This window comes from Symsagittifera roscoffensis, chromosome 3 (assembly GCF_963678635.1).
Source record: "Symsagittifera roscoffensis chromosome 3, txSymRosc1.1, whole genome shotgun sequence".
Taxonomy (NCBI): domain Eukaryota; kingdom Metazoa; phylum Xenacoelomorpha; order Acoela; family Convolutidae; genus Symsagittifera; species Symsagittifera roscoffensis.
The window spans coordinates 59,211,706-59,224,674 of NC_087064.1; the positions used below are offsets into that span (position 1 = coordinate 59,211,706).

Below are 12,969 nucleotides of genomic sequence, written 5' to 3' on the forward strand. Positions count from 1 at the left end.
AGTTTTCATCGATTCTATTCGTTCGAATCTCAAAACTTAGTTTGCATAAAAAGGCGCTGCGCCGCGAAACTTGAAATCGAATATTGAATGAATACCGGAGGGAGAGCGTGTCAGTGCAATTAGATAAAAAAGACCCTCAGAAAATCAAGTAGGATATTCAATTTGACTCGCATTTTCATGGATGACCAAACGATACGTGCAAACCAAATCCATACCTTGCCCCCTTCCCTCTTTTTACGCTCTCTCGGTTGTTTCTGTAGATCTTCTTCCTAGTTTCCCTGTTCGGTCTGTTCCATGGCCTCATTTTCCTCCCAGTCATGCTCAGTCTCGTCGGCCCCTCCCCCTATCTGTCGGCACAACAGCGTCAACAACAACAGCAACAGCAACAACAACATCAGAAAGAGTCAATCAACCCAACATCGTCATCAAATGAAATGCACAAGGTATGGTTGAGTTGCACGCTGTAGGGAGAAAAGATATCACATTTTTTTAAGTAGGCAAAACGATGATTCAGCGAAAGCCAAATTTCTTTATAGACGACTGTTTGTTAGAAAAGTAGTAGCGTGCCGAGGAGAGGGGCGGGTCGACTGTTCCAGTCCCCTTAACTCTGGTTGCTAAATTTTCCCAAACGGCCCCCTTCGATATAATTTTCCGAAATCCATTTATAACGGACCAACAACCTTAAAAATATTAATCTATTTTTTGGTCATTTTTTTTAAATGCAAAAAACGTCTCTTTTAGCCTGTTTGTTTGTCAAAATTTCGCCTGTCGCGCCGAAAAATTTGGGAAATACAGTCCTTATAAAATTTTCAGAGAGCTTGGAAACCTGAAATTGGTCAACCTAAAAACATTCAAAAAACCGCTCCCCTGGAAAAATTTCTGCGCATGTCACTGAGAAGAAGGCTACGGTCCTCATTGCGCAGCTATTTGCGCCGGTCGGCAAAAATTAGAAATAAAATATTAACTGCAATTTTTTTTCTGAACAGTATTAAAAATTTCATTCTCAAAACTGTTACCTTTTCGTCTTTCAGGCAGAAGATAAAGCAACGGAAGGCGGAGTGAACAACTTTGGATTTGTTACCAAAGAGTGATGAATCATAAATCACCAACGACCAAACAGTCATCCGACTACATCTCAAAACTAACTTACCAAATAATTAATGATAACAATAATCATATCCTTATTTGGATGAAAAAAACTGAAGCTTCCTTGAGTTATACCAGTATGCATTAGAGCAGCGGCGGATCTAAGATTTTCTCGAGGGGGGGGGGGGGGTGCGGATTGTCAAAGAATTTTCGTCGAAAATTTTGTCGACTTTTTTAGGTTTTAGGTCGACCAAATTGATTTTCTGAGCTTTCCCAAATCTATGAAGACCCCATTTTGACCTAAGTTTCTGCGCCGCAGCAAAATTTTCGAAGAAAAACAAGCCAAAGTTTTTTCGGCGCGCGCTCCCCATCAATTTGAGTATATTTTGGCGCCTTTAGAACAATTTTAGGGTCAGTCAGCCAAAAAGGGATATCTCAAAATAGTACAAAGGGGGACCCTTTGGGTCGGCATGGGGTCGAATCCCTGAGAAAAAAGAACGACCAACCAAGCAGGTTTTTGCACGTAATTCACCCAAGGTTGATTTTAGATAAATTTGTTAATCTCTTCTGCGAAACGCAAAGGATCAATCAAAAGCTGCTTATTCTTCCGAATTTCGAAGACAGTGAGGAATATCTATACATGGGGTATTTTTTTATTATATTCAGACCAATTTTACAAAGTGGATCTATCCCAGAGTTGTGGATTGCCAATCGAGTGTGCTTGCCACTTGTCTAAATGCGGCTGGAATGGTGTACGGCCAGCAATTGAACAAGTAAGCAGGCGACAAATTTTTGCAAAAAATCGAATTTGGACTAAAAAAACGATGTCAAGAGTGATTTTGAAACAAGCTTGAAAAGCACTTTTTTTATATACCAGAAAAGCTCTAACTCAGTTGATTTTTGAGACTGTTATGAAAAACAGTTCGTTTAAAAATGAAAGAAAAAAAGATCGCCTAAGATTAAAAAATAGTAAATTTGTCTGCTTACTGACCTGTTTGCTTTCGCGGTTGTCGACTTGCTGCTAGAACCGGTTACAATAGCTCGATTAATAATTAATAGTTTCAGTTGGCGTACTTTTTTTGCGTTGCGACATATCCCACAATCTTAATCGTTTCAAACTGAATTGAAGCAAACCATTTGATCATATTAATTTGACGGACTTCAGATTTGATATTACAGTCTAAAATTTGCTAACTATCAAATGTTTTTCTAACAACATTTTTTCGAGAGTAGCTCAAGGGCAGTCGAAACATTCACGGGTTTGACATTTAAGCGTCGAATGATACCTCGGGATTTCTACAATTAATCCCTCCTTATGGTCTGTGGTTATATATGTACTTTTTTGATTATTCATAAACGGAGGCTGACACAACTGTTTCTGAACAGGTTGCTCATCAACGATCAAGGCAACGAAATTAGTAAGCTATGTGCAATTTTTTTAGTCTCGAGTCTCATATACAATTAATAAAATTATTTAAAAAAAAAACAGTTTTTATTACGTCAACCTTATTGAATTTTGCCACTTTTTTTCACTTAAGATAAATTTTTCTTTTTATGATAGTTTTCGTTGTCCTATTCTAGATTTTTTACAGCGAAAGTTTTGGACAAAACTTTCTTCAAATTTTTATGAGACCAAAAAGCTTTGAAATAGGTTTAGCAACTTATTTTCAACACGATCCATAGTTATGTTTTTTTTGTTGAGCAACATTCAAACATCGTACAGGGAAAAAACAAAGATAATTCAATGAATTTGATTCTGCTGATTTTGCTTTCAGAGCAGAGAAACAAAAATACTTACTAGAGCATCATCAATGCAAAGTGTCGCAAACACGAATTCCGCTACTGTCAAAAAATTCAAAAATATTAGCCATTATTGCTTTTAATTATGACCGAAACAAATTGTTTTCGAAGATATTAAGAGTATATTCGCCTACAAGACAAAATTGTAAATTTTTCAGCATGGGACTCTAACTCCTTAGTTCCTGAAAAAAAAGTCTTATAGCGGGGTGGTAAATAAAACCTTGATACAATCATTTTCTGTCCTAGTTCTACAATCGTAGCATTTGCTACGGGTAAATCAATTTCGACTGCTTGAACTGTTTTGATTTGAGCTGAACCGAACCATTCTTCCACTTCCTCCAGTTTTTCTGTTATTTGTCTGAACTTTTTCAATTTATATCTGAATTTTGTTTGTTCCATTGAACCATGTTTCAGTTAAGTACAGGATATTAATTGGAGAGTCGCGATTACTTAAATGTGCTGCCAGAAGTTCCAGATGTTTTTTAATTGATGGAAAAAGTAAAATTAACATCACACTTTTTTGAAGTTTTGCCCCTGAGTTTTTAGGTAATTTCTTGTATTTTGTTTCCTAGAAGAACTATTTTCTTGCCAAATCAACTCGTGAAATTGTTGATGAGGTAGACGAGTACGGTTCCTCCACCGTTTAAGATGTTTATCATGTGCAAAAACCTTCCAAATGTAGTTAATCACCGCATCCCGAGTTCAAAGTTTTCCTCCGTGTTCATCTTGTTTCATCATATGAAAAAAGTCATTCTTGGCTTTAAAACATTTTCAAAAACTCGTACAAGTTTCATCAGGTTCTGACTCTGCGGCAACACTTTATTCTTTCTGAAGATGTTAGTGTGCGGTATTGAGAATCGGGTATTTATAGGCTTGGATACATAATCTTTTGAGGGTAAGCGACGTGCTGTTGACCAGAAGCGAATTTAGGGTGAGGGGGCGAAGGGGGGGGGGGGGGGGGGGGGGTCGGGCGGACGCCCTCCTTTCTCAGAGATTCGACCCCCTGCCTACCCAAAGGGCCCCCTTTGGTACTTTTTAAGAAATCCATTTTTGGCTGACCGACATTTTCCAAAATTTTCCAAAAAACGCCCTAAAACGGTTTTTGTTCACCTGTTTTTTCAAAAATTTGCCTGGCGTCTTTTAGTGCTTTAGGAGAGCTCGGAAAATCAATTTGGTTGACCTAAAAAAAGAAAGAAGGTCGTCAACTGCCAATTGCGAGAGAGGCTTCTGTGTTAACCGCGTTCGATATGCTTCTCACTTTTCACATTGTTGCATTTGAAGTCCTGATCTGCTACTTTCTTTCAGGCCAATAACTATAATTGTTTTTTCTTTGCTTCATAGTTTTCCAGATTTTCACGATCCATCAATGCCTTACGACAGCTTTTAGAGTCTAATAAATCAATCTCCGACGTGACTCTGTTCATTTAATCAGACTTAAGTTATAATACTTCATCTTTTGCCATTGAAAATCTTGATGACCTCAATTCGTTCTTCAATAGATTAACAATAACTGAAATCAAGTTTCTAACAACTTAACTGAAATTTTCAATCATCACTTATCACTCATTTCTATTCCTGGAGAGGGCTCCATGCAGTACAGGCGCGTTTTTTCCTGCCTTTTCATTGACTGGGAAAACAGGGGTTTCATTGCAAAATTGCTAGATCGACGAGTCTGCTTGCTTATCGTGCCATCATGATTTTGAGCACCTATTTGGCCTTTCTGAAAAAATTCATAAAGTTCATACACAAAAACTTGAAGAGGATAGTGAATGATTATCAAGAAAATCAGAAAATTTAGGCAAACTATTCGTAGTTTTCAAAAATATTGGGTTTTCAATATGTACACACATTATTGCCTATGATGATTTTGTTTTTCTCAATTTAGATAAATCAAAGATTATAAAATATGAACTGAAAAAACGAAAAATGAATCAGAAAGAAGCGGGGCAAGAACCATTAATTGTGTTTCAGATTTTTTTGTGAGAAAGGCTGCAAACAATTGAAAAAATTGTGAGAAAGCTTGCAAACAATTGAAAAATTGCAAGTAAATGAAGGTTGCTAACGATTGAAAAGATTACATGAATCAAATAACGCTTATTTTCAGTAGTTCTAACTTTTTGCATTATTTGAGCTGTCTGAATTGAGAAAATCGAACAAAAAATTGTTTGAAATTTTCAAGTTACCTAAAAAAATAGTGATTTTTAACAAACTTTTTCATTTCAAAATTGCAAAAATTAAAGGGTCCATCAAGACTGTCAGAAAATTTTTCCTCAACTCAAAGAAACCATAAAATGAAATTATTCAATTTCACTTTCATCTGAAAAAAGTCCAATTAGAGAAAATTGGATCAGAAAGCTATTTTATTAGACCAGTAGGTTTATTGCCATCAATCCGCTTGTGAAACCACATTCCCATGTCTTCTACCATACTAATGTAAAAATTGAATGATAACTGAAATTGGCTCACTCAATTTAGCGTCATTATTTTCTGAAACAATTCAATTCACCATTCCAATTTGATGACGCCGTCGAGCCTCAAGTGACATCAAGTGCTGCCAAACTAGTTCACATCCGATCACATTTTCAACTACTTTTGTTTTCAGGATGGCGGGAGTAACACTTTGAGATCTCTTGCATAATTTAAAACTTTAACTAACTGTATTATGCGAAAAACACAGAACTTAAAGAAAGCACAGAAAATACGAAATTCCTTCACAGGAGCATAACCTTTCCAAAAAAAACGCATTATGCAAAGTTTTCTTTGCACCTCATTTCGTAAATAACTGCTTTGTTAACAACAATTCAATTCGCACGAGTTATTGTATTAACCAGGCGACAACGACTTACCTTATTTTGAGCGGATTTAACTCAATTTGCTCAAATAAAAAAGCTAAAGCTCATTTTCGATAATTGGATGAGGTTGGAAACAAAAAATATATATATTTAGGTTGCCTCAAATAGATAAACAGCTTTGTTGCAGTATTTTTACCTTCTCAAAAGATTTGAGCGGTTTGAATTGAGCAAGTCGAACAAAAAAATCAATGAAAATTTTCAAGTTACCTAAAAAATAACAATGGTTTTGGAAAAAAAATTTTGTTTTCAAGTTGCAAAATTAAATGCTCTATCAAGACTGTAAAACTACTATCCAACTCAAAGAAACCTTCAAATGAAAATTTTGATTTAAATTTTCATCTGAAAAAAGTCCACTTAGAAAAAATTTGATCAGAAAGCTATTTTATTACTCAACTAGGATTTTTGCCATCACTCAGCATGTGAAACCACATTCTCACGTCCTCTACCATAACATCGTAAAAAATAAATAAACACGGAATTTGGCTCACTCAGTTTAGTTTAATTAGATTTCTGAAACAATTCAAATCACCTTTAAAATTTGATGACGCCGACGAGTCTCAAGTGACGTCAATTGCTGCCGATTAAGTTCACATCCGATAAAGTTCACAACCATAAAATGTATTTCAAAAAATTTTTCTTCTAAAGAAAAGTCCAATTAGAGATCATTGGATCAGAGAGCTAATTCATTAATCCAGTAGGGTTATTGCCATCACTCAGCATCCGAAACCACATCTCAAGCCTTCTGCCATATCAACATAAAAACTGAATAAAAAGGAAAATTTTCTCGCTCTATTTTGCGACATTAAGTTTTCTGAAACAACTCAAATCAAGATTCCAACAATTTGGTGACGCCGACGGGTCTCAATTGACGTCAATTGCTGCCGATCTAGTTCACGATCTTACTTTCGCACTTGATGGTTTTCAACAGCTTTTTTTCTCATAGCTGGATTAACAGTTTGAGATCCATTGCACAGTTTATTACCCTAACCTTAAATTTTATTCAAAAAACAGTTCAAATTACCTTAAAATTTGATGACGCCAACAATTCTCAAGTGACGGCTTTTGCTGCCGAAATAGTTCACATCCCAGCACACTTTTCTTCTTGATGGTTTTCAACTATTTTTTTTTCAGGATAGCGGGATGAAAAGTTTGAGTTCCATTGCATAATTTAATACCTTAACTAACTCATACTATGCAAACATGCGAATAAGCACAACAAATTCAAATTTACTTCACAGAAGCACAACTTTTTCAAAAGAAAAATTCATTTGGCAAAGTTCGTTAAACTTTTCTCCTAACTCATCGCTCTGCAAGCAAAAATTCATTTCGCATACTTATAGTGTATATATCAGGCGACAATGACTTACCTTTATTTCAGCGGACTTAATTCACTCAGCTCAATCAAAAATGCTAATGCTTACTTTCAACAATTGGGATGAGGTTGGAAACAATTGAAAAACTATTTAGATTGCCTGAAATAAAGAAACGGCTCTGCTTCAGTATTTTTACCTTCTTGCATGATTTGAACAGTTTCAATTGAGCAAGTCGAACAGAAAAGTCATTGAAAATTTTCAAATTACTTATTCAAATAATATTAGTTTTAGAAAATTCTTAAAGTTTCCAAGTTGAAAAATTTAAAGGATATATCAGGATTGTCAGAAAAATGTTGCCCAACTCAAAAAAACTTTAAAATGAAACTTTTTGTATTGATTTTTAATCTGAAAAAAGTTCATTTAAAGAAATCTGGATCAGAAAGCTATTTTATTACTCCAGTAGGATATTGCCATCACTCAGCATGTAAAACCACGCTCTCACCTCTTCTAGCAAAACGTAAAAACTGAATAATAACTGAATTGGTCTCGCTCAATTTAGCGTCATTGAGATTTCTGAAGCAATTTAACTCACCAGTCCAATTTGAGAACGCCGACGGGTCTCAAGTGACGTCAATTGCTGCCGAACTAGTTCACGTCCGACCACTTTCCTTGATGGTTTTCAACTAATTTTCTTCAGGATGGCAGGAGTAGCAGTTTAGGATCCATTGTGTTTTTAATACCTGAACAAACTTATGCAAAGAAGCGAAGATGCACTTCGCATACACTAGCAAAAATTTGACCAATAACTCTACTGGGAAAAACTGAATAAAACTTGGAGTCTACAGAATTTCTGAAATGACGCACGCCAATTATGATTCTACATAATTGCTAAGTGACGCAAGCCAATTATGACACATTAGCAGTACCAATAAACTTGATAAAAAATAATTTTATCAACTAACATTCCTCAGTTTATACAAGTCTATGGAGCAGTAATCACATGAAAAAATAAAAGGTAAAACAATAAAAAAAAAATAGTTTTTTTATTTGAAATTTTTTGTGAAAATCATCCCCCCTCATGCCATATTTAGAACAAAGTGATAAACTTCGCTTCTAGTAGCAAATCAATTATGGCAAATTGTTGTGATTCTTACCATTTGTTTTATTTCACTAATTACTTTAAAGTATCTTAACTGGTTAATCTTGATTTGACCTTGCTATCTTCATTCTCTCCGACGGAGAGAATGACCGCTCACTTTTTTAATGTTTTAACTTAGAGATTAATTCACTTTTTAAACATATCTTATTTGTAACTAAGTAGAATTAACCGTAACAAAGGAACATTTTATCATGGCGCAGTCAAACAGCAACGAATCAAACGTGAGAGGTATACCTTCATTTTAGCAGAACCACACAGTGGACCCACCAATTCCTTGGGAAGAGTGGAGCGATCTATTCCAGCTAGCGATAATCGCAAAAGAGAATATCGACATCGAAAATCTCTTGAATCCAACGGAACGATATCACCCACCTCCCCCAACATTGGAAAATCCGCCGGAAAACGAATCCGACGCTCAAAAAACATCACGCATCGAGAGGAATATCCAAGAACAAAAGAGATTCGATGATGAAGAAATGGCCTCAATAAAGTTAGACACCAAGAAATTCAACGGTATGAGACTGGAAGAGGCGGACAAAAAACTAAGATCCATACTTTATCTAGCCCTTGGAAACGAAGGAAAGAAAATATTCGGCCAGAAGTTCACAAGAGTCAAAGTTCTACAAATTTCTTTCAAAGAATTTTGGGACAATTTGTCCACAGCTTTTGTGAGAAAAACAAACATAACCTTCGAAAGACACAAACTCTTAAACAGAAAACAGAGGGACAGAGAATCATTAGAACAATTCTGGGGGGCACTGGCTGAAATGGCAAAACGATGTAACATTCCCACAGGAGAAGACGAATGGATTAGAGATATTTTTATTAATAACATGAAGAATTCAGATATCCAACGGAAACTGCTCACGGAAACCTTACCGCCACTAGAAGCCTTAAACCTAGCCCTGATTGATGAAAAAGGAATTACAAACCACATAAAGATGACGAGTACTTTTAAATCCAGCGGATATTCTTCCAACAAATCTTTTAATCATTTTAATGTAAAAAGAGAACCCACCCTAAACATCGAAAGAAACAACACATGTATGAAATGCGGCGGAAGTTTTACAAAAGGACATCTAGCGGTTTGCCCTGCTAAAGATACAACATGTACGACTTGTAAATATCGAGGACATTTTACTAGACTTTGTAAATCACGCCGTAAAAATGTAAATATTGTGGATAGCCAAATTGTAAACAATACGGATCATCATTATCCTTCGGAACAACCAGATGTACATATTGACCACGCTAATAGAGAATGCTGTGGAGTAATAAATGCATGGTCAGAGTCTGGACAAAGCGATAACGACGATTACTCAGTATTAAACGTAACAACTATCTACGATGATCAAGGAAAGGAGATAAAGAAACTACTAAATATCGGCTTAGGAAATGAAAACCAAGTAATTCTGAACATACAGGTGGATTCAGCAAGCCCTGTAAGCTTCCTTAAACAGAATGTGTTACACGAGTTGAGACTACGAGACCCCTACGTGAAAATATATCCAGTGGATAAAGCTAACAAGGAACTCTATTGTGGATTTACGAACAATGCAATAAATATCACTGGAAAAGTAATTGTCCCAATTTTCTCAAATGTATGGTCCCACAAGGAATGCCACTTCTTTCTAACTCAAGGTCATGAAAGAAACATCTTGGGAAACGACAATTTACCAAAAGTCGGAATCGAAGTTTCACAAAAACAATACGCAACACTCACCAACAAGAGAACTTGTAAGTTTATCAAATCCGTTACTTCACTTGACATAGATAATGAAATAGAAATGATTGGAAAAACCTTCAAACAACTATTCCTTCGGATTGGAAAAATAAAGAATCAAACAAAAATAACTTATTTTCATGAACCATTAAAGCCAATTCAACTAAAAGGCAGGAGGGTCCCTTTACACTTACTAGACTCAGTAAAAACAGAATTATACAGGCTTAAATCCAAAGGACACATCAAAAAATTAGAAAACTGTGACGAGGACAGATTTATTAGTCCGATAGTTATTACTTGTAAAAAAGACAAATCGATAAAGTTAGCCCTTGATTCAAAATTCATCAACAAACAAATATACAAGAACAAATATCAGATGCCTAATATACACGAATTAGTTGATAACGTGGCGGCTCAAATTTCGGACAATTCCGCCGGAGAAGTATGGTTTACAAACCTAGACCTAAAGAACGCATATAGTCAACTCGCACTGGACAATTTTACTAGCAGCCAATGCAACTTTAGTCTAGTCGGCGGAGATACTTATCAATTTTTAACGGGTTTTTACGGACTCGGCGACATGCCAAACGAGTTTCAGAGAGTCATGGACTCAACTTTGGGAAACATTCCTTTTACAAATTGCTACCTCGACGATATATTAGTCGCTTCCAAAGGAAGTTTTAACGATCACAAGAAAATCGTTTACAAAATTTTATCAACGTTAGACACTTACAATTTCGCAGTTAAATGGTCGAAGTGCAAATTCTTCCAAAAAGAAATTGAATGGCTCGGTTTTAAAATATCGAAATCCGGAATCGCCCCATTATTCGATAAAACCAAGGCAATCAAAGATATTCCAACCCCAAAGAATCTAAAAGAATTAAGATCATTCTTCGGGTCAACTAATCAGTACATTAAATTTGTACCAAATCTAGCATCCCTCGGAAGCCCGCTTAGACCTCTTTTAAACTAGAAGTCAATTTTCCTTTGGAATGAAGATCACTCAAAAGCTTTTGTCAAGATTAAATCTGAAATAGTAAATCTTACCGAAAACACTCATTTCGACGTAAAAAAGCCCACGAGAGTAAAAACAGATGCTTCACATAATGGATTAGGTGCATCCCTTGAACAACTTCATGAGAAAGTTTGGAAAACAGTGTCATTTGCTTCAAGATTTTTAAATCCGCACGAATCGAAATATTCAACAAACGAATTAGAGTTATTAGGAGTTGTATGGGCGGTTGAACATTACAAAAATTATCTCTATGGCTCCGAATTTGAAATTATCACCGACCACAAAGCTCTCCTTTCCGCTTTGTCACCAAATCACGGAAACAAAACATACCATAGCCGATTGACAAGATGGGTAGATCGTCTCCTACCATTCAATTTTACTATCAAAGACTTAGCGGGAAAAGATATGGGTTTTACAGACTTAATTTCAAGAACTCCTTCGGGTAAAGCAATTCCCTCATCACACTACGACGAAGAATTTCTAGCTACTACTACCAAAAAAAAATATATAGTGCACTCAATCCTTCGGATAATGAAAATCCATTACGTAATTCAATTAATTCGATTTCGGAAAATTCCCATTACATGAAATTACGAAATCACGTAATAATCACAGCATTGAATTTCGTCAGCTCTTCCATTTCAATCTGCAATCAAAAATATTATAGAACAGAACTTTGTAATTCTAAATGTATTCCTTCGGATTTCTCAAACACTGATTTTACTAAAATTATCCTATCAAATTCAGCCTTTATCTATTTTTTAATCCTTAACAGTAGCTTAATTAGTAATCCTTCGGATCTCAAACTTATAAATAGTGTAAATATGTCAAATAACCAAATTGTAGTAAATCCTTCCACTTCCGGGATACAGGTCTCTATCGATTTTCAAATTTCATCAGAACACAAGAAGTTAGTAACTAAATTCCGAGAAAATCTCAAGTTACTCGAAAGACCTTTGGATTTAAATACATTATTCAATGCAAAATTGGTCGCTTTATTAACGGAAGATGATGAATTATTAAACCCAATTGTTAAAGCTCTACAGAAAAAAGTAGATAACATCAATGCAAATTCCCGTTATCTACACCAATTTTCGAAAAAACTTCATGAATCCGACGGACTATTATATATGGATGGAAAACTAGTTATTCCGTTTACACTTAGAAACGCCGTTTTAAAAACATTACATGAATCTCACCCTGGCCAATTCGGTATGAAATACTTGGCACAATACATTTGGTGGCCACACATATATCGACAAATTTACTTCCACGGGATTAATTGCACACAATGCACGCAAACCGGTAAGAACATAAAAAGCATCATTCCAACTTCACAAATTAGTGAACTTCCCACCTTATTTGAACCTAATGAGGAAATAAATCTTGATTTTGCCGGCCCACTAGATAACAACTGGGGAAACAATAAATACATCTTATTGCATAATCACAGCATTGTCACACAAATAATCACAGCATTGAATTTCGTCAGCTCTTCCATTTCAATCTGCAATCAAAAACATTATAGAACAGAACTTTGTAATTCTAAATGTATTCCTTCGGATTTCTCAAACACTGATTTTACTAAAATTATCCTATCAAATTCAGCCTTTATCTATTTTTTAATCCTTAACAGTAGCTTAATTAGTAATCCTTCGGATCTCAAACTTATAAATAGTGTAAATATGTCAAATAACCAAATTGTAGTAAATCCTTCCACTTCCGGGATACAGGTCTCTATCGATTTTCAAATTTCATCAGAACACAAGAAGTTAGTAACTAAATTCCGAGAAAATCTCAAGTTACTCGAAAGACCTTTGGACTTAAATACATTATTCAATGCAAAATTGGTCGCTTTATTAACGGAAGATGATGAATTATTAAACCCAATTGTTAAAGCTCTACAGAAAAAAGTAGATAACATCAATGCAAATTCCCGTTATCTACACCAATTTTCGAAAGAACTTCATGAATCCGACGGACTATTATATATGGATGGAAAACTAGTTATTCCGTTTACA

The 12,969-nt window shown here is 35.3% G+C and overlaps 1 protein-coding gene across 1 annotated transcript in view; it reads left to right on the top strand.

The window, feature by feature from the left end:
• The window catches only part of LOC134841405 (NPC intracellular cholesterol transporter 1-like), a 36,806-nt gene extending 35,541 nt beyond the window's left edge, over positions 1 to 1,265 (top strand). Inside the window, exons 17-18 of the mRNA XM_063857375.1 lie at positions 261 to 443; positions 1,032 to 1,265. Of these exons, the coding sequence (XP_063713445.1) occupies positions 261 to 443; positions 1,032 to 1,091 (243 nt within the window). The 3' untranslated portion in view covers positions 1,092 to 1,265. The remainder of the gene's footprint in view (positions 1 to 260; positions 444 to 1,031) is intronic.
• The last annotated feature ends 11,704 nt before the right edge of the window (positions 1,266 to 12,969 follow it).